General features: G+C 47.2%; 1 protein-coding gene across 2 annotated transcripts in view; it reads left to right on the forward strand.

The window, feature by feature from the left end:
* The first annotated feature begins 11,117 nt into the window (after nucleotides 1-11,117).
* Anxa2 (annexin A2) overlaps nucleotides 11,118-25,499 on the forward strand; it is a 42,537-nt gene continuing 28,155 nt past the window's right edge. For both annotated transcript variants that reach the window (XM_059268186.1, XM_059268187.1), the window contains exons 1-2: nucleotides 11,118-11,191; nucleotides 23,575-23,634. In XM_059268186.1, coding sequence (XP_059124169.1) covers nucleotides 23,587-23,634 — 48 coding nt within the window. In that variant the 5' untranslated portion in view covers nucleotides 11,118-11,191; nucleotides 23,575-23,586. The remainder of the gene's footprint in view (nucleotides 11,192-23,574; nucleotides 23,635-25,499) is intronic.

The following is a 25,499-nucleotide window of genomic DNA, read 5'->3' on the forward strand; positions in this document are numbered from 1 at the left end:
TGTTGCACAGCCCTGCCCAGTGCCTGGCACTTAGTGGAATCTAATGTTGGTTCCATGGTATGAACCCATCCTGGGAGTCTATGAGTGTTATATTAAATTGATCCTGACAGCTGTTGTGGGGGGGGGGGCGGGAGGGAGTGGGGATCAAAACCAAGTATGTTTTGATCTGTCACAGAATAAGTGCATTTTTTGCCTCAAATTTCATAGAAAAGTATTTGTAAAACTTGATAAGAGCTGGGTGTGGTGGTTCACATCTTTAATCCCAGCACTGGACACAGGCAAGGGGATCTCTGTGAGTTCGAGGCCATCCTGGTCCATGGAGCGAGTTCCAGGACAGCCAGGACTACACAGAGAAACACTGCCTCAAAAACCAAAAACCAAAGCAAACAAACAAAAACATTTGATAAGAAAAATTCTCTTTCTCTAATCCTAACAGTCTTTCTGAGTCCTTCCTTTTGGGCTGCATAACCTGAGACTGGAGTTGTATTTTTGACCCCACCCTAGTTGCTATAGCTGATGAATCATAGAAACCAGAGTCGGGAAAGACCAGTGAGATCATCTGGCCAGTCTCCAGCTCAGGGAGTGGAGCCCTGGAATGTGGGGATGACCACGAAGAGAGAAGAGATGCAGCTAGGGTCGAGGGAACAGCTTGCCCATTACTTTGCCTTTGGCTTCTACCACAATCCTGAGACCCACCCTCTTAGAAAGCAGTCAGGCATCCCCAGTGCCCTGGGGAAAGCAGATGCTGGCGTGCAGAGGGATGGCGCTGAAGTTCAGTTGCCTGAGTAATAACGCTGGACCATGAATCATTCAGTAATATTTAACAGTCTTAGAAACTGAGACTCTATCTTTGCATAACTTTATTAATTTAGGAGCTTGTAAGGAACTTAGAGGTAACCTGGGCCAAAATGCATTGTTTCCAGATGCCGAGAGACAAACACTGGGACGGTAAGAAACCCCAGATGTAAACAGGGCAGGAACCACCCTTGTCCCTCTGTGTCGTAGCCTCACAGTATCCATCTTCCTGGGCTTTCCCTCACTCACCCCTTCCTCCCTAAGTCTCCACTTCTTCCTTGTTCTTTCTTGGTTCTGTTGTCTGAGGAAATGGTAGAGCTGACTTTGTATCCGTACCAGCTATCCACTGTAGGCCTGACCTCTGCCACCCTGAATGAGCCACACAGAAGCAGGTGAAGCCCCTCTTAGCCCACCGGAAACCTATCCCCACCTTCCTGACTTCTGTTCTGGAAGTTTCTGTTCTTACAGCTGTGGAGCCTTAGTTTCACCTCCGGTTTCTGTTCTACCCTCGTCCTTTAGATTTGATGGGTCACAGTGCCCCAGGCTCCCTTGGTGTCTAGCCAGGGCTCCCATTGGTGACTAGACCCAGAGACAGGGCGGAGCAGACCAAAGAAGTGGAGAGTCTTTGGGCAGGCATTGATGAGACTGTGGAGACAGATTTACATGTGAGGATTCTAGAACACTGCAGGATGGCTTGTCTCTTACACTGAGCACCAGTCTCAACTGGCAGTGACCTGTGGTTCTGGGTTAGGAAGTCTAACTGATAAGTTAACACTAGCCTAGATCTTTGACCACACTGAGACGCCTAGCTTTCCCCAAAGCACAGGGCCAGGTCATGATGGTCAGCTGGGGTTTAGGTTCCTTCGTGGTTGAGCCTGTGTGATGCTGCAGGACAGATTGCATATACACACAGTATAGCCACTCTGGAAGGTAACATCCCCAGTGAGTTTTCTGGCTTCTGGTTGTAGACACTTGTGTGGTCACTAATGCAGCTAGAAGGCTCAGCTCCAAGTCTGAGGTTGGGGGTACCATACTGATCCATGACCACATCAACCTACCTGCTAGTTCCTATACCAGAACCCCCTCAAAGGACCCAGTGATAGAATGTCTGGGGTTCATTTCCCTGCCATAACTGATACTTTTGAGCACAGAATGAGGTGGAAGGCTCTCGGTGCCTGGAAACAAACGAGAGAAACAGTAAGAGCTATGGGAAGCTACTGTAAGATGGTGGTGGATCCCAACTGTGTCTACCGCAGGATCTGGGGGCAGACGCTGTTGGCATGAGCACAGTGTTTGACGGTATGGTTGCTGATGCTGAGATCTTCCAGTCTTAAGCTCATCAAGAACACGGTCATCGCCGATTACGAAAACCTGGAGAAAAACAGACAAGAGGAAATCCTAGAGGCTGGGGGACAGCCTGGGTGGAAACCGGAACCATTTGTTTCCATTCTAGTGGCTAGCATCCCACCCCCTGACAATACCAGTTGACTAGCCAGGAGTGCCCTAATGTTTCACTAATGGCATCCAAGTAGCTACTGCCTACTCTGGTCCCTTGCTGGACTCACGGTCTCAGTCAGTACCATAAAAGAAAGAAGAGCCTGTCTTCACCGCCTGCTTTCTCTCCCCAGACAACTTTGATGCTGGATCCCCTTGTTCAGTTGCCTTCTTTAGAGCTGGCGCCTGTGCCCTACGATCCATAATACACATTTGACTTCAAACAGTGCCTTGTACTAACTTTCTAAGATGGTGTCCTTGCGCTCCTGGGGTTTGGTTCTGCTTCATCTGAGGCACTGAAGGCTGAACAAAGACCAGCTCAATTTCGTAAGTTTTGCAACTTGGGGGAGAAGTAGCTTGACCACTTGGAGAGTCAGGAAATGGCTGGAGCTGCAATGAGACAGCAGCCCTGGAGGCTGAGGTATCCTGGATAACTCCAGCTGCTTAGGACGGCTCTGCCCTGGAGGGGAAGTTATTCTGACTGCTCGGGAGAGTCAGGCTTGGAGCTGCTAGGACAGGAAGGGTATCCTGACTGTTGGGGAATCAGGCTATACCTGGTGTGGTGGGGAATGGTCTCCCCGCAGGATATAGCAATCCTGCTTCTCTCCTGGAAGCTGCTACAGCTGAGCTTTGCTCAGGCCCCACTTAAGGGGGCTTCCTAGCAGAGCTCTGCTTCTTCTGCCTAAGATGTTGCTTCTTTTGCTTAGCTCTGCAAAAGGGGAAACCCGTGCAGAAATGTAGCAATCTCCTCCAGCTCCAGAGAAAAATGTTACTTTTTCAGCTCTCCCTTGCTCTGTCCACTGAGGGACGTCTCCGCAAGGTTTTTCTGTTCAGCTCCTCCTTGCTCTGTCCACAATGGGACGTCTCAGTAAGGTTCTTCTCTATGCCAATGAATGAAGATCTTCACACCCAAAACTCTTTTGAGAAAGAGATTTATTTGGGAAGGAGGGGTCCAGGAGAGTAGCTGCCTCTCCCAGTGTGGAGAGAACACCACAACTGACCAGGCAGGGTGGTTTATGTGGGATGTCTTGGGGGTGGTGATTGGTTAGTTTTTTGTCTGCCCAGGGATTGATCAGTTATATGGGCTAGGGGCAGAGATGGCCTTGATTTCAGAGCCAAACTGTGTTCCTTTCACTGGCCTGCCTTGGGCTTTTTGACACTGCTTCTAAGGCCAGGGCACATTTCTTTCACTGACTCTGATTCTAGGGACCAAGAGTGTTTCTTTGGTACTGGTTTCAGAGTCAGGGCATGTTTCCTTGGTTCTGGGTTTGGGGATAAAGTGTTCATTTCTCTGGCTCAGATCCCAAACCCAAGCTGTGTTTCCTTCCCTGGTCCTGGGTTCCAGGGCCAGGGTGCTACTTTCCTGCTCTGTGATTGGTTGGTTTCATAGGTCAGTTGGCCAGGGCCAGAGATGGCTCTGATCTGAGCCAAACTGGGTTTCTTTCTGCCCTGATCTGAGCCATCTTTCCCTAGTTCTGGGCTCCAGGGTCAGAGTGGGTTTCTTTAGCCAGCCCCTTTTCCCTACAAATACCACTTGGGCTTTAACACCATAACGTTTTGAAACCAGAGAAATAAAAATGAAATTAAATACAATGCTGTGGTATTTGCATTTGTAAGATGAACAGCCTGCTTAGCAGTTGTCTTAGTGTATTGATTAGGGAAGAGTGTTTGTGTTCAATACAGATGCAGGATTCGTTTTCAAACATTTTCAGTGAGCAGGTTGTTTGAACACCTGGATATGGAATCCATGTATGTGAAGGGTCAGTTATCTTCACTAACAGAAGGGATGCTCTTTCCTTGTGGTTTGAGCAGAAAGAGGAAGACTTTAAGAAATCAATCTATTAATCTATTTGTTAAGCCCAAGTTCAATTATTCAAAGCACTTCCACTTAGATACCTGGCCTTTTCAACAAATAAATAAAACTTGTTTCTGTGTAATAGCGCACATGTGTGTGTACAAGCTCACTAGATCTAAATGGATTACACTGTGCACATTAAGGATCTGGGTCTAAAGCTAAAGGAGACTATGATGCTTTTCTACCACTTCAGGTCCATGGATTCCAGGACCCACCAGAGTCCGTTGCAACCAAGTCAGCTCCTCCACGTGGAGACACTCTTTAGGAGGCTCACATTGGCCAGGGGTAGGGCTTTCTGAAGAAGACCTTGCAGCTCCTGGTCTGAGCTGAAGCCTGACACACGTGCACCGTACCATGAGATGAAGATACAATTCCAACAATAAAAGGGTCGTGGGGCTGAAGGCATCAATTCTACCCCACCCATCAACTTCATGCCACCCATTATCTTGTTATATTCACTTGCCCAGCGTTTATTTACGTTCTTCATAAACTCCAGATGTACATCCTGCTTTGATGGTCTAATCATAAATTTCCAGCAGAGAATCAACGTCGAGTGAGATTTTTGCCATATTTTACTTTTCCTAATTTTTGCAGTGTTTCCTTTGTTGGCAGAAAGGGCTAGGGTGCTCCCACCTGTCCTTTATCTGGAGATGTTTTTCTGAATAATTGAGCTTTCTTATATATGCATTAAAAATGCCATTAAAAAGACTTGAATGCTGACGAGATGAGTCAGCGGTGAAGGTGCTGGCTGTGCAATCCTGGAGACCTGAGTTTAATCCCTGGACCCCATGGAAAGATGGAAAGAGAGAACTGACACCACATAGTTGTCCTCTGATCACCACACATGTGGCATGCACACCCATGCACAGACCATACACTCGCACACATAAATAATGATTTTTTTTTGTTTGTTTTTTGAGACAGAGTTTCTCTGTTTAACAGCCCTGGCTGTCCTGGAACTCGCTCTGTAGACTAGGCTGGCTTCAAACTCACAGAGATCCGTCTCCCTATGCCTCCTGAGTGCTGGGATTAAAGGTGTGCACCACCACCACCTGGCTATAATTTTTTTTTTCTTAAGATTTGAGTGTTGCCCCAATCCTGGCATAGTCTATCATAATCTTAATGTCCAAGAAGGCAGCTCACCTTTACCTGGCTCTTTATCTATTTTCTTTTCTCAACTCTTTCTAATATCATGGGAGCAACTATGTTAAATATTAATGTGTACCTCAGTTGGCAGAATACTTACCCAGTATACATGAAGCCTGGATTCCATCTCAGCCCTGCATAAAACGAGGCAAGGTGACACATCCTTGTAATCTCAGCATTTGGGAGGTGGAGACAGGAGTTCCAAACTCTCTAGTTTGGCATACATGAGACTTCACTCAGAATATTAATAAATGAGGGCTAGAGAGATGTCTCTGTGGTTCAACTCGGAATATTAATAAATGAGGGCTAGAGAGATGTCTCTGTGGTTCAGAGCACAAACTGCTTTGTCAAAGGACCCAGGTTTGGTTCTCAGCACCTACACGGTGGCTCACAACCTCCTGTAACTCCAGTTCCAGGGCATCCAATACCCTCTTCTCCCCTTTACAGACATTGCATGGGTATGCTGAACAGACATACAAGCAGGCAAACATTCGTACACATAAAAATAAATGAGTTTTTATTTTTTTAAAAACTATATTTAAAAGGTGACCATTCTTTTGATGTGGACTTTCCAAAAGGTAGTCATTATCAATTTGGTACCCATTCTCCCATGTATTTATGTACACATGTGGGTACATTACATGTACACACCTACACACATATATGTATTTACACATAAGCTCTAGCATGAGTAGAATCAAATTACTGATCTTATTCTGTTTAGCTTCTTTCTTTCTTTCTTTCTTCTTAACCCCAGGTAACAGGATGCAGTATTTAAAATTTAAATATATTCAAAACATCCAAAATACATCAGATAGCCTTCAATAAAGTTGACAGTAAAATGATTGTTTCTGTATGTTTTCTTACTAACTACATTTTTTTGAAAGATTTATTTGTATGTATCTGTGAGGGGATATATGCACTATGAGTGAAGTCCAGCAGAAGGCATCAGATACCTCTGGAACTGGAGTTACAGACAATTGTGAGCTCTCCTACCTGGGTGCTAGAGTCAAACTCAGGTCCTCTGCAAGAGCAATATACCCTCTAACTGCTGAGCCATCTCTCCAGCCCCTCACTAAAATACTTTAAGTTATGAAAAATTACCCCTTTTAATAGATGTAAGAGCATGACTAACATGTCCTGTCTACCGAATTATATTTTTCACTTGATAACCAATATTTAGCATCTAAGTATCTGTATGCAAATACAAATACCAAATAACGTTGTGTCAGATTGTGTTGAAAATGCTGGTGGAAAAAAAAAAATGGTAGTGGCTGATAGGATTTGAGAGGTTCATCCTCTGACTTGCCAGTCTGATCTGTAGTGAAGAGGGCTAGCTCGGTGACAGGACACTTGTCTGGCATGTGCAAGGCCCTGGGCTCAGTTCCCCATACTACCCATTCCCTCCATTGAAGTGAAATGTACTGAGTTAAGAACTAAGCTGCTGGGGCGGAGAGACCGCTCAGTGGTCAAGAGCACTCGCTGGCCATTTTTCCAGAGAACTTGGGCTTGATTTTCTAGTGCCCACGTGGCTGGCCATCCAATTCCAGGGGACCCAACACCCTCTTTTGGCCTCTACGTGCATCAAGTATGCGTGTGGTACACAGATATACAAATAGGCAAAACATTACATATAAAATAAAATAATATTTTTCTTTCAGAAAAGAAAGAGAACTAGGTTGTCTTTAGCTCAGGAATTATTGAAAGATTTACAACACGCCCCCACGGTCAGGCGTGTTCGCATATGCCTGGCGGACACTTCCGCCTAGCCAGGCCCAGGTCAGGATAGCCATTTCCGGGTCAGGGCATCTCGCATGACCGAGATGCGTGACGTTTCACTGGCCACGTAACCGCGCAACGTGGCCATGTGATCTACGCGCTTGCGTGTAGTAGTGACGCTGATCTGTCCACGCCCAGCCTTTAAAATCAGGCGCCATGCTCCCGGTTCCTTCTTCTCCACACACGTGTTTCCCACAGGCCTGTTCACTCTCTGTCCCTTTACCTTTAATAAAACTCTTTGTTAGCGGATTCTGTCGTGTTTCGTGGCATTTCCTTGCAGGGTAAGAACACAACGCAGCCAAAAAAAACTAACAATTATCCCTGTGAGTTGGCCTAAGAATGATCTTAACTGAGCACAGGGAAGAGAGGCATGCCCAGGCTGAGCCTGAGTCCTAGCACAGTCCTCAGAGTAAAGGGAAAAGATGTCAGAAACGTGGGTCATATTATCAGAGATGTGTCATAGAGGGCTGGGCATGTAGCTCAGTAGACAGAGTGCTTGCCCAGTGTGCTTAGGCCCTGGGTTCAATCAAACCATAAAAACGCAAAAGTGGTAATGCATGCCTGTAAGCCCAGTTCTGGAGCAATATAGACAGGAAGATCAGGGGTCCAGGCCATCCTCAGCTGTGATTTGAAGTCCAGCCAGGGATACCTGGGACCCTGCTTCAAACAACAAACAATACTCCAAACCAAATAAACTCAAAAAACCCTGAAATGCCTTTTAGCAAGATCATTCTTGCTACTTTGCAACAAACCAGTGGGGAGGTAAGGACCTGTGATGTAAGGACCTGTGATGTCTGAGGACACCGGCGTCCCTCAGATGTTTCTGAACATATCTCAAAACGAAGCAGAAGCTGTGGTTTGTCCATGTGGCGGCCTCTGTGTGGCTTAGGTCATGACACAAGCTTCACAAAACCTGTCTGAGGTCTTATTATGAGTCCAGCGTGGCTAGAGCTGAAGAGGCTTAAAAGCTAGTGAAGTGACCACCGTCTCAAGACCTGCAGGGGACCAGAGTTAGTCCCGCTGAGGAGAAAACTGCCGTGTTCAGAGGTTAACCTGCCCACAAAGCTTTCCTGACATTTTTTTTTTTTTTTTACAAACTTCTATTCAGCTGGAATAAGAACTTTCCTGTGTGTATGAGTGTATGAGTGTATGGGTGTGTATATTGTGCGTACGTGTGTGAATGTGTATGTATGTGTGTGTGTGTGTGTGTGTGTGTGTGTGTGTGTGTGTGTGTGTACATGTGTGCATAGAGACCAGAGGACAACCTCCTTAGGCACTCTTTAGAGACAGGATCACTCAGTGGCCAGAAACTGCCCAGTAGGGTAGACTGGCTGGCCAGAGAGCCCCGAGGAAACTTCCTTCGCCCCACCCCCTTCAACTCCTTGATGCTAGGATTACAAGGGTGCACACCACAGTCGGCTTTTGAATGTGGATTCTAGGGGTTGAAATCCGGCCCTTGTGCTCTTCAGGCAGGCCTCTCCCCACCCTTCCCCCACCCATCTGACCTTTGTGTGGATTTTTTTTTATGAACTATCCATTCAGGGTATTCAGTGTAATACAATTGTTGCCTAGCAATGGTCAATGTGATTTCCAAATATTCCTGAATGTGTATCAGTAAGAGTCTCCTCAAATTGGTTTTTGATAAAACATGTGTCCGATGAATTAACATCAGAACCAATGGGATCTCCAGACAGAATGTAGGATGCCAAGGAGACAGGACGAGAAGAAAGACACGTACAAAAGAAAGATCTCCTTGCTTCCCAAGCGGAATTATAGCCAGTGATTTTTGAATTAAGAAGTAGTTTCAGGATAAAGATGAAAACATGGATGTGGCTATACAGATATATGTATTTTAAGATTCTAGGGGAGCAGAGAGATGGTTCAGCGATTGAGAGCACTGACTGCTGCTTTTCCGGAGTAGTCAGGTTTGATTCTCAGCACCCACATGGTGGCTCACAACAGTCTATAACCCCACTTCCAGGGGATGTGATACCCTCTTCTAAGGCCTCTAAGGGCACCAGGCAAGCACGTACATAAACATACATGCAGGCAAAACAACCAAACACATAAAATAAAAAGTTTAAAACTATAAATATTTTAAGACTCCAGCAAGACTTGACATGGTGTTTTGAAGACCATCTCAGGGCTTCTAAGACTTCTTCAGCGATTAACCCAGGGCAGTCTGCCGTGTGCAAAATAGAGGGCAATGCTTCAGAGAATCAGAGAAGGAAGACAGTCTTTGGATGGCGCTTCAGAAGTTCTTCATATTAGCAGAACCGGCATCACGGTCCTCAGAAATAGCCAAGTGTGACTTCTAACTGCCTCTCTTTTTGGATGAGGTCACTGAAAGTTTAGCAGGACTCAAATGAAGCCTGGTCACATATGTTAAGCTTTGCCAGATGTCCAGGATAAGCCAGAAATTCTTTTGGGTATTTGGTGGCTTTTATACCTTTCACATGATGTCAGTTAAGTGTCATTTCCGGGAGAGGACCTCCACCCTCTCACACACAAGCAGGAGTGTGTGGCCTGTAGGGCTGGGAGGAGAAATACCTCAGGGAGGCAGAGGACCGCTTGCTGGCACTGTGTGCCTACTCTTACATTCCAAAGTGTTTGCACCCAGAAGACAGATAAACATGGTTTCTGTCTTTAAAGTTGTCTATCTTGAAGAGCTGTGAATGTAAATCAGACATTGTATCAAAAGGGGGATATGGTTGTTTTCTGCTGGGGCTTATGTGTAACTCTTAGTGACAGGGCCGAGCAACCCAGAGCCTGAGCTGGCTGTTGAGACCCCAGCTGGGGCCGACTTCACACAGCTACCGGGCTATGTGACAGTGAGCACTGTACCGAGTATCTCTTCCCCTGGCTGTCCTCCTCCGGTTCCTAGGGGTGAACTGAGACTTGGGTGGGAAGGATAAACAGATGTTGAAGTCAGCAGGGATCAGGGCTGCGAAGACAGCTCAGCTGGGAAACAGCTTGTGGCCCAAGGGTAAGAACCTGAGTTCTGTCCACAATTCAGGTAAAAGGTTTACTGGCCAGCCAGTCTAGTCTGTGACTAGACTGTGAGCTCCAGGCCAAAGACAGACCTTGTCTCAAATAACAAGGTGGTCCACTACTGAGGAACAGCATCCTCGAGACTGACATCTTCCACATTTGATACAGGTCAACCCCACAGGCACACACAAAAGAGATGGGAGATATGATGAAGAACCATTAGGAGAAAAGAGAGAGATGGAGTGTGCAAGGAGGGAGCTTAAAGACCTAGTGTGAAAGGTGTTCTGGATTCTTCTGCTAGCCTGAGGTCTGATGCAGTGTGGGCAGTCACACAAAAACATAGTGACTCCCCCGGAAAGGAAAAGGAGGCTGAAAAGAAACAATAAAACCCAGAGAAGCAATTGGTCAAGGGAATGAGGGAAATACAAAAACAAAAACTCAATAACCTACAATTAGGAAAGACAGCAGGAGATCCTGGGATGTAGTGAGCACTGAAGTTCTGCTGACTGGGGGAAGGAGGCACCTCCTGGCCTCACCCCTAGGTTTCCCTGAGGGCTTGGGAGGCCTCCCAGGGGCTTTGGTTTTCAACTGTAGAGCAGTTTCAGGAGAACCGCCCTCCCCATGCTCCCCCATCTGGTAACCAGAGGTTAAACTAATATGTTTGCAGACGGTCATGGAGAGCTGGGTGCCAACAGCCTAGCTCAGGGGAATCCAAATATATGTGTCTTGAAACAATTCTACCCTCCATTACCTCCACACCTAGAAGCCTAAGAGCAAAAGAAGTGAATTGGGGCCAGCCAGTCTGCCGAAATCTTAATAGCCCAGGGCCAAGCTGAGCACTGGGCCCCATACCCTAGGAGTAAAAAGGGGTTAGGGGAGTAGAAGCTTGATGGGCCTGGGGAGGTGGTGGGGCTGTCACGTAGGGCAGGGCCGGGCCTGGGCAGCGTTCCAGGGAGGGTGAGTCACCCAGAGCAGGGTGGGAACAGGCCTGGGAGGAGAGGGGAGGAGAGGGGAGGGAGGGGAGGCGGGGCGGCTTTACGCAGGGAGGATGGGCGGGTATAAAAGCCCCACCCAGCCCAGCCGGGCCGCTCGGCTTGTGGGGAGGCTCTCAGCGCTAGGCGCCCGGCCCAGGTAAGTGGGGCGCGGTCCGGCCGTCCGCTATGGCCTCGGGGTTGCGGTGTTGAACCGGGAGCGGGCAGGCTTCAGCGACGGGGACCCTGGGGGGCACGGAGAAGGACCTACCCCACGGGGCGATCTGCGGGTCTTTGAGATCAGAGTTGCAAAGTGTCCCGCGTGGGGGTCGTGACACGTCTCTTTGCCTACCACGCCTGGGGGTGCAGGGCAGGGGTGGAGGGGCCGTGCTTCCCCTTGGGGTCCTCTGGGAAGCGGGGAGACCCCGTGTGGGGCGGGGAGTCGAGGGGCACGGCCTTCCAGACGCGCTAGGTGCCAACGGGGAACTGGGTGTGGCCGCTGGGGAGCCTGCGGCCCAGCAGTGAGAAAGAAGTCTGTGGACTTTTCCCCTCCGCCTTCCGCCCTGCCTCCTCTCCCTCTGGACCATAACTCCTGCAATTTCAGGTGAATTTCCTGACAACTGACAAACGTGTATTTGTGAAGTCGGAGCGGGGTGCAGGGGGAGGGCCCCGGAGGCAACAGAACTTCACGTCTTGAGTACCCAGTGTCCTCCTTTACTCATAAAACAATCTCAGCTCAGTCTTGGTCGCAAACTCTAAGATTGCCTGGTAGGACAGCGACCTCAGACTTCATTCTTTCTGAGGAATTTGCCACTCGCTGGAAGAGTGCAGAAGGAAGTGTCCCCGGTGGCTCTGTAGGGAAAGTTGCTTTGACTGCACCATGATGCCACCGTGAGTCAGTTGACAGGGTCTCTATAAAAAAAAGGGTGTGGCTCCTGGGCCGCAGGGTCCAATGCTGGCACGGAGGGCTGCGGTTCCAGAAGTTTCTTTATCTATAAAAGTGGTTTCCGAACTCTTAGCGCCACCCACACTGAGTTACTGAAGGTTTCCTAAAACAAGTTCATTCAAAAATAGATAAGAAAAGCACACTGAAAACACAGCGTCGTACAAATGAAAAAACAAAAAACTGTTAGCTTGGGACATAGCAGTAATCTCAACACTCAGGAGACTGAGGCAGCAAGATCCTGAGTTTGAATCCAGCCTGAGCTACATAGTGAGACACTCCCCCCCCCCCCCATCTCCGAAAAAAACTAGAGCTGATGATCTGGCTCGTTGGTAGAGTACCCTAGTTGGGTACACAGAATCCAGGCGTCATTCCCAGAACTGCTAAGTCACTCATTTGTGTAGTAACTTGCCATATCCAGTCCCAGCCCTTAACAACAACCATACACTCTTGGAATCCAAGGACCCCAGCCTGTAACACACAGGGGTATTATTAGGTGGGTCTGCAACTTGGACTGGAAGCCAGCCACTCCCCCCCCCCCCCCCCCCCCCCCCCCCCCCCCCGCCCAAGAACACTATAGAAGGTGTTGGCAATCCCAAGCTAGCACCAAAAAAGAAAATAATAATAATAATTTGCACTGTATCTAAGTGCTGCCTAATGGCAGGGGAGCAGGATACAAGATGGTAGGTCAAAGAGTAGTCTGTGGGTAGGAAGAATAAATCACTGATGTGGTTTCCAGGTTCCCCCCCCCCCTTAGTTTTAAAGATCATCTTCATTAAATTGTGTTAATTGAAAACTTGTGTCTTTGCCCCTTCTCCGATTTCTTTTCCCTTCCACCTTCTGGCAGACTGTGTCCCTTGACGTGGTATGTTGGCTTTGGAGGCTTGTGCGGTCCTCTCCACACCCACTTCCTCCTCGCTTCAGTGTGTGCTGCGCCCAGCCGAAGCCTGTGGGTCTGAGTCAGGGAACGTGAAGATGGCAGTAGAGACTAGGGCAGAGCCCTGCCCTCTTCCAGCAAGTCCAAAGCTTCCCTTAAGCCCAAGGGTTTCTCCAGAAGTGCTCATTGCCTCTGCTGCAGCGGGGGCGGGCTCCTAGGTGCATCTTTCTGTTGAGGGTTTCCTGTTTGGCGTGGTAGAGGTTCAGGAAGTTTTGCTAGCTAGCCAGGCAGCACTTAAAGCTTTAACTGCGACCTTGGGTTTGGACTGGTGCCTCAATGTTTCACATCCTGTGTCTTTGAGCTATTAAAGTACCCTATTGATTAGCATTAGACATGCAGTCTTGGTCATTGGCTTCCTGGCTAAGTTCTGATTTAAGTAGTTTTCCTGGCAAGGCAGGCACTCTCCTAAATTGCTATTGATTTTTGAAGGCTGTGGTTTTTTCCCCCGGCACTTTTGGGCCTGGATTGATGTGTGTGAGGGTTGATGGGAACTTATGCTCTAACTCTTGGCTTGTATAGGGTGCGGGGAGCTGTTTCATCAGGGGAGAGTGGGTGTGTTACAAAAGGAGTCTCAGGCACTAAGGGCTGCTTTAAACATCCATTTGTCTTACCAACTGTGCTTTAGGGACCCACTGTGTCCCAGTGACAGTTACAGTACTCAGGACACAGCGGTGGACTAGGCACACATATACATGCATATGCGTTCACCGTGCACTTGTGGACTAGACACACATATACATGCATATGCATTCACCGTGTGCTTGCACACACAAACACAGGCACACAGTCCTCGCTTTTTAGATTTTGAATCTATTGGGGAAAGAAAAAAAAGAGAAAAGATCAGTGAATTAGTTGTAGAGAGAGCAATTTTATTTGACACTTTGTGTTTCCCTAAACTAGTATATGTCCTCGAAAACCCAGCTGGGCTTCCTCTGCCTCTTCTGAACAGTTGTTTCACAGACCTGGACATGGAGCTGAGCTTATCCCAAAGTAGTGTCTAAACAAACTGGATTTAACCTGTCTGTCAGAATCAACTGTGAGACTTGAGTACAAGTTGGCTGTTCTCTTTTTCTGCACCTACGAATAATCCCCCAAGCCACACCCTTCTCTAGCTGTGGGCCTGCCACCAGAGAGGAAATTCCAGTCCTTAACAGACATTCTTTCCACCCAGTCACAGTCTGGTGTGTTTTTCCTTTGTTACCAGAGCAGTCTCCATCTGTGTTGTTGAGGGGATTTGGGATTCTGGGTGGTTCCACTGACATGATCTCCAGATGTTCCCATTAGGGTGTACATTGATGCTTTTTAAGACGTCTGAGCTCAGATCTTCTTGGGGTACCCGTCGGCAGCACCCAAGTGGTCTGAGTTCAACTCCCAGACTTGATGTGGACACTCTAACCACAGGGAGTGGCCATGACATGGAGCCATTTCTATATGCCCTTTGTCTCCTGGCCACACCCGGAAGACACAACTCAGGAGTTACGGGCCACGTGGTTCTCCTGCCTCCCCTTGGCTTCCTCTTTGCTGTCTGTCTCTCTGCTTGTTCCTGTGGATGCTGTGGTTCTCATGCTATCCTGTGGCAGAGCTAGGACCAGAGCATCCAGATAATGTGGAAATGGGGCTGGGTACCAGCTACTTATCACAAATGGGAAGAGGCTGGCCTAACATGATCTGCCAGGCTGTCTGAAGATGTTCAGAGGCTGGGATTGGGAGCTCCCAGGTCTGAATGGGTGGAACGGGGCCTGGATTTTAAACATTCAGTTTTAGGTAAAGAAAAGAAATTGAGAAAGGAGATTATGTTGGAAAAGAACAAAGTAGACCTAAAACTTTAAAGACCCAGTGTGTGACCCATTCCAACTTGCCATATTTCAGGTACCATCAGACCTCTGAGTCAGGACAAAAGAATAAGTCATAAGCCCCAGGGCTAGACGGTATGGAAGGTGTCCTCCGAACACTCCACTCTGGCCTTTCACAGATGCACAAAGAACGGCAGGAGGTGTGGGCATGGAGGGTGTTTGAGAAAGGTGATATCTGTAATGATTCGCTATAGCTTCAAGTCTCACTTAGATGCCCACTGATCAAGATGGGGTGCTCCTGGTAGAGGGGCAGATAGTCCTGAGCATTGCTGAGAGGAGAGTTAGTGGTCTAGCCTGACTTTATGTGGAGAGGGCATGCACAAGTGTGCATTTGTGCACCCATGCAAAGACAGTATTGAAGGACTGATAGTGTAGTTCAGTGGGTAGAGTACTTGCCTAACACACAGACGTCTTCAATTCCATCCTCGGCACCACATTAAATTGGGAGGCAAGAGGATCAGAACTTTGAGATCATCCTGGGATGTGTCATGAGACTGAGGCTAGCCTGTGTTAAATGAGAGACCTTGTCTAAAGACAGAAGGGGAGAAGGAGGGAGACAGAGAAGAAACAACAAACTTACACCGGGAGGTAGGTTCAGAGTGTAGGGAATTGTCTTGTACTTGAACATTTTTTCTGGCCGCTGATCCCTGTTGGAAGCCTAATATGTGGGCCATAAGACACTGAGATTGAATTATAGATAGCCAGGCTGCATTTCCCAACCCTGAATGCTTCTTATGCCAAATGACATCATTCTTCCACGTTGGTCTCTTTCCACCCACTCCAAGTCTATCAGGAGGGGCTCCCAAAGCAAGAAGTGGCAGTATCTGTAGCTAGCAAATAAATATTGATTCAGATCAGACAGCCAGAGGGACAGGCTAGAGCAAGTGCTGTAGGCGCCTCTGATCAAGGCCATGGGCAGAATTCCAGGAACCCTGGGGCTTGACTTGGCCCTGTGACTCAAGCATTAATCAGAACCATAAAATCAAGGGGGAAAGTATGCGCCTTCAACAAGGTTCTGTTAACTAAAGATGATGTAGGGGGGTAGAGGGTGGGGCACAGTGGGAACTCCCTCCCCATCACTCACGCATTTTTTTTTTTCTTGGTTAAAATCCCAATGTGGTTTGTATGCTGTGGTGTCCAGGAACTACAGGAAGGGCTGTGGTGGGGAAACCCAGCCCTCCACATTCCCACCCCAACCCATTTTGACTTTAAAATCGTGTTTTGGAGTCCTTCCATTCCCTGATTGATTCATCATGGTTGCTAGGCATCTGTTTTGGGGTAACCCAACAACATGCTGTGTCTTCAACTACTCTCCAAGTGGGTGTGTCTCTGAAACTGCCTGGTTGGATTCTCTACAGACCAGCCCTGTCCCAACAGGCCCTTGGGGTTTTTGTGCAAAATAATATCTGGGCTTTCTGGAACTAACACTTTTTAACTCAGTGAAACGTATTTTTGCTGTTTACAGCATTGGCCGTGAGATCCTTTCTCGGACTCTTTTGCAAACATTTGTGTTTCACTTTCCTTGTAGAGAGAGGTTAAAAACAACTTCATTTGCACTTTTTGGGCATCGCTGTAACTGCGTTTTTTGGAAACAAAGCAATAAATTTAATAAGATCTAGTTATTGTTTTTTTTTAAAAGACAAAACCATAAATTATTTGTAAAACAGATCATCTGTGTTACACGGAAATGACCGGCAGATCCCACTGCTGCCGTGCTTTGTCTCCTGAGAGAGAGTTTTGTGCAGTCTCCTTTATTGTGTTCAAGGCCACAGGAGCCAGTCTGTTCCCTTCACTTAGGGGGGAGCTGGGACAGCCCCCCTTTTCCCACCAGTGTGGGATGCTACTTCAGATTGGCCGGAGGGGGTGTGGCTTTCAGAGTCTCCTTGGCCTGGGCTGGTTTCTTAACCAGAAACACCTGCCTGAGGAAGGTTCCTTTTCCCAGTGCAGCCAGGTCCCAGCCTGCCCTGGGAACCAAGGCCCTGGCACAGAGTGTTCTCATCAACAGATGGCTCACCCGATAGTTCTTTCTGGTATGCAGGTTGAAACTAGTCAGTCAGCTGGGTGAGGTTGAGGTGCTGGGAAGAGAGATGCAAATCTGGGGAGCAGAGTGCCAAAAAGAGAGGGTGGCTCTGCTCCTAAGGCATCCTGAGGTTTACATTGTGGAGTCAGGAGCTAGTTCAGGGAGGAGCCTCTTACGTGGCATGTCGACTAACTTTTTATTTTTTATTTTTTGTTAAGCCAGGATCTCATGTAGCCCAGGCTAGCCTCAAACTCAATGTGTAGCCAAGGATGAACTTCTCATCCTCCCACCTCCACCTCCTAAGAGCTGGGATTGCGTACATGTCCCTCCACACCTGGCTTTTGTAGATGTCTTTTCAAATCTTGTGTTTTGGGGAAGAGGTAAATATTGGGTCTAATCACTGGCTCTCACACCTTCCACCATTTCTGTAGCCAAACTTAACTTTGCAGCATTCATTCAGGTCCGTGGATTTGGGGGTCACCACACGGACGTGGCTTCCTAACAGACCTATCCCCTTGTTTTCCTGAGGTACACTGGGGATGTATCCTGCCCCAGTCCCCTACTCCCTCCACCCCTGACACGTTCCTCTGCCTGGTGACTCACCTCTCTCAGCGGACACATAGAGGCCTTGCCATTAAGCCCTAGACTGAGCCACTCTGCTTCCTTGAATTTTGTGATACCATCTCCCCATTGAAGAGCCACTGGGGTGAGGTCTAAAGGGCAAGGGCAGAGGACTCAAAGGTCCTGGGGTACAGCCCTGTCCTGCTGGGGGCCGTGGCTAGTCTCCTAAGTGTCTCTTATACAGTGTATTGGTTACTTTTCTGGTTGCTATGACCAAATAGCTAACGACAAGCACCTTGATGGACAAGGGGCTTATTTCCGCTTACAGTTTAAGTGTATACAGTCCACAATAGAAGGGAAAGCATAGCAGCAGGAGCTTGAGGAGGCAGCTGGTCACATTGCACATACAGTCAGGAAGCAGAGAGAGATGAATGCTTGTTCTCAGCATACTGTCTTTTTTTTTTTGTTTTAATGCAGTCTGTGGTGATATTGTGTTCCCCAAAATATTGTGCACCCTAATAAATTTATCTGGGGTCAGAGAACAGACAGCCACTAGATACAAAGGCTAGAAAATGGTGGCACTCACACCTTTAATCCTAGCACTCCAGAGGTAGAAATCCCTCTGGATCTCTGTGAGTTCAAGGCCACATTGGAAACAGCCAGGCATGGTGACACACGCCTTTAATCCCAGAAAAACGAGCCTTTAATCCCAGGGAGTGGTGGTAGAAAGCAGAAAGGTATATAAGGCATGAGGACCAGAAACTAGAAGCATTTGGTTGGTTAAGCTTTCAGGCTTATAGCAGCACAGTTCAGCTGAGACCCATTCGGATATGAGGACACAGAAGCATCCCGTCTGAGGAAACAGGATCAGCTGAGAAGTTGGCCAGGTGACGTTAGCTGTGGCTTGTTCTGTCTCTTTGACCATCCAGCATTTCACCCCAGTAACTGGCCCCGGGTTTGATTTTATTAATAAGACTCTCTAAGATTCATGCTACAGCAGTCTACAACAGAAGCTTGTGGCATGGTGCCACTCACATTTTAGATGGGCCTTCCCATTTTAATGACCCTAAACTAGGAAATCCCTCACAGAAACACCCAGAGGTGTGTTTGCATGGTAAATCTAAATCCACTCAAGTGACAGCAAAGATTCTCCATCACAGGTGGGGAGCTGTGGCCGAGGGCGCTTCATCCCTTGAGTACAGTCTCAGTGCGCATGTACTCTGAGTCTGTAAATGACCTGACCATTACCAGGATCTACAGACCTCACCAGCACTACAGAGCCTTTTCTGACCCCAGGAGTCGGGACACACTGATCCATTCTCATTAATCAAACTAAAGTTTTAGCAGTTATGGTGAGAGGCAACGCTCACTGTTTATTCTACCAACTAACCAGCCCTATTCAGAGAAACTGCACAGCCAGGGTTGGATGGAGTGGAGAAGCAAAAGCCGTACTTTATTTCTAAGCTAAAATAGGGTTGCCATTAAACTTGCATGAGCTAGGAAATATTTATGGATATGGGCACTTAGATATTGCTTGTTGGTCTCTGTGACTTTGGGGTTATTATGATATTTTTGGACATTTTGGTGCAGAAAGGTTGTAATATAAATGTGACTTATATTAAAAACTGTTCTTAAGTGCATGTTTGGGGACTGGAGAGATGGCTAAGTGGTAAAGAGTGCTTGCTGTGCGATAAGACCAGACTTCAGATCTCAGCACAAAGGTAGCAAGGGCGCAGGAGGATCTCTGGGTTGCTGGCTTTCAGCTTACTCCAGAAAATGCAAGCTTTGGGTGCAGGGAGAGAGACCCTGCTTCAAAAGAAAAAGATGGAGAGTGGTAGAGGAGGAAGCCAGTGTTCTCTTCTGGCGTCTTTGCTTGCACACAGATGCATGCACCTTTTAGTACATCCTTATGAACACACAGGTACATTTGAATACACACACACACACACACACACACACACACAGTCTGTCACCTAGTTGTGGAAATATATATTCTTCATTTGTATAGGGATCTGAGACTTGGTAGGGGAAATGAGACAAAATATACTTCCAGCTTTGAGTCATATGAATCTATGTGCTATTCCAATGCTTTTCAAATGGAGGGCACTCAATACTGAATGAATGAAGGAATTCCTATAGAAAGGCTGGGGAGAGCTGTGTGGAATGGGGGCTCTTCTGACCTTATCAGAGCAATGCCAATGTCGTGGTGACTTGAGGAATGCACAGAGTGCCATAAAATATAATGAGAGCCAAGTGTGGCAAAACACACCTGTAATCCCTGGCAAGAAGATTGTGAGTTTGAAGCCCGCCTGGGCTACATAGTAACATCCTGGCTTTTTGTTCTCTCTGTTGTATGGTGTGCATGCATGTGTGCATGCATGAGGGTGCATGTATGGATGCACAATCATATGTGTGCATGCATGAGGGTGCAGGTATGGCTGCACATACATATGTGTGTGCATGCATGAGGGTGCAGGTATGGCTGCACATGCATATGTGTGTGCATGCATGAGGGTGCAGGTATGGCTGCACATGCATATGTGTGTGCATGCATGAGGGTGCAGGTATGGCTGCACATGCATATGTGTGTGCATGCATGAGGGTGCAGGTATGGCTGCACATGCATATGTGTGTGCATGCATGAGGGTGCAGGTATGACTGCACATGCATATGGAGTTCAAAGTTTGATGTCATTGTTTTTCTTGATTGTGTTCCACTTTCATTTACTGAGGCAGGATCTCCTGAAGACGGAGGAGCTCGCCCATTTGGCCAGATTAATGAGCATCTTACTCAGAGATCTCCGGTCTCTGCCACTGGAGCACTGGGATTATACCCACCTGGCTTTTAGATGGGTGCTAAGTATCTGAACTCTGATCCTTACACCTGTGTGGCCAGTACTTTATCCACTGAGCATCTCTCCCACTCCATGACATCCTGTTTTTTGGGGGGGTGGGAAGGGAGGTGGAGAGGGGAGGTGTAAGAAGGACAGGAGCCAGAGAGAAAGTAAACCAGTTTGCTACAGAGAAAGCCAAGTCAAGGAGCTCTTTAAGTACTAATCCTTTGTGGGGAATGGATAGGGGGAGGTGGGGCTGGGTCCTGATGCTAATCTTGGAAGGTTATGCTCCGTTGGAGTTAGAGGAAGCACTGGCCTTAATTTCTAACTATCTGACGAGATCACATGGGGGATTGAGTTGGTAGGAGTAGGGAGGACCAACTTGATGAAAGAACAGATGATTATAAATGCTGGCACAGAATGCAAGATTTGTGGGGCTTCCAAAAAAATCCCTCTTATTTGTCCTCTCAAGGTGTCAAGGCTGTGGGAGAAGAATTAACGGGAATGGAGAGTGTAAAGTGGTACATGAGATTGTCTTTGATCTGCACAGTACTGGGGGAGGGCTCCATGTGGGCAACTGTCTGCAGAGCAGCACTCAGAGCTGGGAAGACAGCTCAGAAGAACAACTCAATAAGATCTTGCTGTGCTGTGTCGCTCAAATCGCCTGAAGAGCAGAGCTGGGGGAGGAGCCTCATTGACTATACATGGGGCTGCATGCACACCGGATTAGTGGACACAACTGTGCCACTGGGGCGGTCAGCTGGTGGTTTTCATTGCTTTCATTCGGCTTTGCATTTTAATCCCTTAGTCTGGAAGCCCGAGAGGTAGACGATATCTGCTCTTACCTGCTCTAGAAACTCTCTGGTCTTGTGAATCTGATGGGAGCCTCTGGCAGGTTTGGGCCCAGGTAGAATGGAGGGTGCTCTCGCCAAGGAAGATGTTAAATTGTCTGAATAGGCTGTGGAAGAGGCTTTGGGGCTGAGGTTGGACTGTGGCCTTCTGGAATTCTTTTAGCTCAGCACCCGTATGTAGAATGCTATTTTCCAATTATTCTATGTAGATATAGAATGTGAGCAGCATATGCAGTCTCTAATTTCCTAGTAGTCTCATTAAACAACAGCAAAGGGCCAGTGAGATGTTGTAGCAGGTAAAAGGCACTGGTCACCAAGCCTGACAACCTGATTCAGCGCTTGGGACCCACATGATGGAAGGAGAGAGAGAACCAACTCCCTTAAGTTGTCCTCTGACCTCCATGAGTATGCCACAGCATGTACATGTGTACACATACACAAGTAAATACATAAATATAATAATAATAGCAACAGGTGAGGAGACTGGAGAGAGCTTAGAGATTAAGAGCTCTTGGCGTTCTTACTGAGGACCTGAGTTCGGTTCCCAGCACCCACATCAGTGGTTTACAATCACCTGAACTCCAGTTCCAGGGGATCCAACAACCTCTTCATGCCTCTGTATGCACCCACACACCACATGCATGCCATTGACAAGTGTTGTGCACATGAACTGGTACACACACACACACACACACACACACACACACACACACACTGTGCTCCACCTTTATATCTTCCCGACCTTGGCAACCATTCATCCATCATCTACTGCCTCCATGGAGCTTCCTCTTCTAGAATGGCCCTGTAACTGGGTAACACAGCCATGTGCAGTGTTTCAGCCCAGCTCCTCTCAGTAATGTGCATTTAAAGTTCCTCTGTGTCTTCTGTTGAGATTGAGAACTTTTTAGCACTAAATAATAGTCCATTTTTTTGGGGGGGGGGATGCACCACAATGTACTGATAGAGCAAGACTTTTTACCATGAAGAATGACATGGGCAAATGAGGGACATACAGGGGGCACCCAGGGGAGAAGAGGCAGTGAAGGAGCTGAGGGACTGGAGGTGATGCAAACGTTTTTTGACTTTCCTTTTTGTCTGGCTTAAAAGGCTTCAGGGGGTGGGGGTGAGCATCTTGCAAAAGTACATCCTGACCACAAATGAAGGTGACTCTCTCTCTCTCTCTCTCTCTTCTCTCTCTCTCTCTCTCTCTCTCTCTCTCTCTCTCTCTCTCTCTCTCTCTCTCTCTGACCTCCTACCTTGCACAGCCTAGAATTCACTTCGTTCAGGATGTTCCTGTAAGTTGGCAAATGGCTGTGTCATATCTTGTCTTCAAAGCAGTTTTATGGAAACACTGAGGCAAAGCGAGCTCCTTGAAGAGAACACGGAGCTTAATTCCCACAGGCACCAAGGGCACTGTTAGTGCAAATGCTGTTGGCAACCTTTTGGGGAGGTGGCTGTGTGCTGTGTTTTCCTTTGGGGTGATTATGCGGAATGGCCTGTCTTGTCTCAGTAGGAGTCACTCTTGGTGGTGGGGGTTATCAGTTCCAACAACTTAGTCCACAAATAGGTTGGCCATTCATCAGTATGGCAGCCCTGAATGATGACTGATAAAATGTATTCCATGGTAGACGATGGCATTGCAACTGTTCTAAATCTTAAATGCAAGGTCAGCCCTCCATGAGATGTCTTCATATCAGAAAGTTGGTCTATCTGCATTTTATAAACAGTTTAATAACTTCTTTGCGTGTGTGTGTGTGTGTGTGTGTGTGTGTGCATATCTGTGTGCTTGGGTGCACTTGTGTGAGGAGGCCAGAGGTCACCATCAGGTGTCATTTCTCCTCTGGTGGTACCCACCTTGTTTTCTGAGGCAAGAACTCTCATTGACTGGACTCTTGCTGAATAGGTTGAACTGGCTGGCCACTGAACCCCAGAGATCCATGAGTCTCCCAGCTTTTTTCATATGGGTTCTGGGGGTCAAACTAAGGTCCTTATGTTCATGAGGTAAAAGCATGTTATACTGGAACCCATCACTCAGCCTTAGCGTCTTCTGAGTACCACTGGAGGAAATGGTTGTGGGGCTAATATTAAACACTTTCCTTTGGGATCAGGCCTCCATGGAGCCACTGTTGATCCCAGTTCCTGTCCTCCTTACTATGTGAAGTCACTTGACAGTGACACACAAGTAATGGCAGTTTTGATATGCTTATCACTTTTGATGGAAGAGCCCATTCTCTGTTTGAACCAGTGGTGTTGGCCACAGGAAGCTTTTAGGTTTTGCATTCACAGACCAGGCCCACCAGGTCCTGTTGAACCAGAGCAAGAGATAGATCAGTTTAGTAATCCATCCCCAACCTAAGGCACCCATCTCTAAGCTTTAATTTTCTCAATGATAAGATTGAGAATTGCCTGCTTGAGAAAATACTTTGCTTTAACAGCCTCCAATGCAGTGGTCCAAGAAGACATTAGTGTGATGAGTTGCTGTGCTTGGGGGAAAGCAAGCCTCCTTTACTAAGACTTTGTGGTTGTTTTTTTTTTTTTTTTTCAGTTGTTTTTCAAAATGTCTACTGTCCACGAAATCCTGTGCAAGCTCAGCTTGGAGGGCGATGTAAGTATCTCATCTCTCACTTTGTGTGATTTTGCAAATTGGACATCTGTTGAACTGTGCTCTGATCTCCCTGTATACACAAGGAAAATGGGGCCATAATTCAGTCATTATTAGGTGTCTCCCTTGCGCCCCGGTTCCTTATTGCTTTAACTGTTCCTAGCAGTTTCATTTGAAATAAATGTCATGGTGCTAAAACCCTTTTTGGCATCGAATGAAACTTGGACAGCATCATTGAGGAGGAAATGGCTGGAATTGTGTTCTGTCGGACTTACTACATGAGTGGTAATTACTGCTTTGGTGACATGTGAGTTTTCAATGTCAAGCCTTGAGGTTTTATTTATCATAAGCTTCAGCCGTGCCAAAAAACAATTCCAGTGTCTTTTAGGCTTCTTAGAATGTTTGGAATATTCTTGTAGGCAATAGCCTATGGCTATTATTATTATTATTATTATTATCCCACTGAATCCAATTAGTGCTGCCCATGTGTGCATGAGTCTGCCTCCACTGGCCTGTGGATAACCTACCAGTGAGCACATCCCCAAAGTAAAGTGTGAAGCAGCCATCATCTCCAGAGCTTCCTCAGGGTGGGGTCTCAGAGCCTCTACTTTTCTGTTTCTAATCTAGCACCTGGGAAAGCTTTCTACAAAGTAAACCAGAATGTATCTTTTTCAAAAGGATGATTATGTAATTAATCATAGGGCTTTGCTGTTGTTGTGTTTTGTTTTTCTTTTGGCCATGAGGAAGCTCAGAATTAAAACTTGTCTTTTAAAGAGCCACTCAAAAGACAGGTGACACCTTGGGTCCTGTATACAAACTCTTCTTTGTTGTCTGGGGCACCTGCTCCCTTAATGTGCAAATGAATGGGCCTGCTCGCACACAGACTGTGTGGAATATTAAATAAAGCCTTTTTGTTGTTTCCTCATTTAAATCTTGCCTCGTCTTGGAACTTGGCCCACTGTTAGAGCCTAGACAAGTCTTGCTGTTATATAATTTGTTTCTCCAACAGATTTTATCTAATGCCTTTGATAATTAGATTGTCCTTGGTATCAAATTTCACGAGAAGTCGCGCTGGCTGTGGCCAGATTGGCAGAGTCCATGCCTAGCTTAGCTTGCGTGAAGCCGTAGGTTCCATCCACAGCACGGCAGAAACCAGCTGTGCACACCTGTAATCTCAGCACTTGGGACATGGAGGCAGGAGAAGTTAAAAGTTCCAAGTCATCCTTGGCTATAAATCAAGTTTGAGGCTAGCCCTTAAAAGTTGCATGAGAGAGCTCTTCAGTCAGCTCTTGAAGTTACTCTACCCTAGGAGTACATGTGGAGAGATGGGACTAAACTCGAAAATGGCCTATGTCGCCCATTATTGTAAGGGAAGGAAAGATCACGTTTACCTGATAACTTAATTTTCAGACAAGTGGGTTTTATAGACATCTGATTATCCATTTCTCTATGTCTCTAGAGCAACCGCAGAGCCACACCCCCTTTCTCCCACTCACAGATATGACGACAGCCTGTCACCTGACCAGTGAGCCGGGTGTGATGTGGATGCACGGCCAGCTACCTGCCCTTGTCAATAAGTTAATGGTGGCCCTGTTAAGAAGCAGAACAGGATTTTCCTTAGAGTCCTGCCCAATTTCTGTAGCTACCGAGAACAAATACAGAAAGCATTTCCAGAAAGCGCTTTGCTTGAAATTTCCTTCACGTGTCTATGTCACTTCGTCACGACTCCCCAGAGCATCCCCTACCTGAGCCACTGATGTCCAACCTACAGAGCCATAGGCCACATGCACCCCGAGATTGGTATGGTTGGAGTCCACCATAAAATTATACTTAAAATACCAGGGGACATTATTTTGTAGCTCATTCAC

Source organism: Peromyscus eremicus, chromosome 7 (genome assembly GCF_949786415.1).
Source record: "Peromyscus eremicus chromosome 7, PerEre_H2_v1, whole genome shotgun sequence".
Classification (NCBI taxonomy): domain Eukaryota; kingdom Metazoa; phylum Chordata; class Mammalia; order Rodentia; family Cricetidae; genus Peromyscus; species Peromyscus eremicus.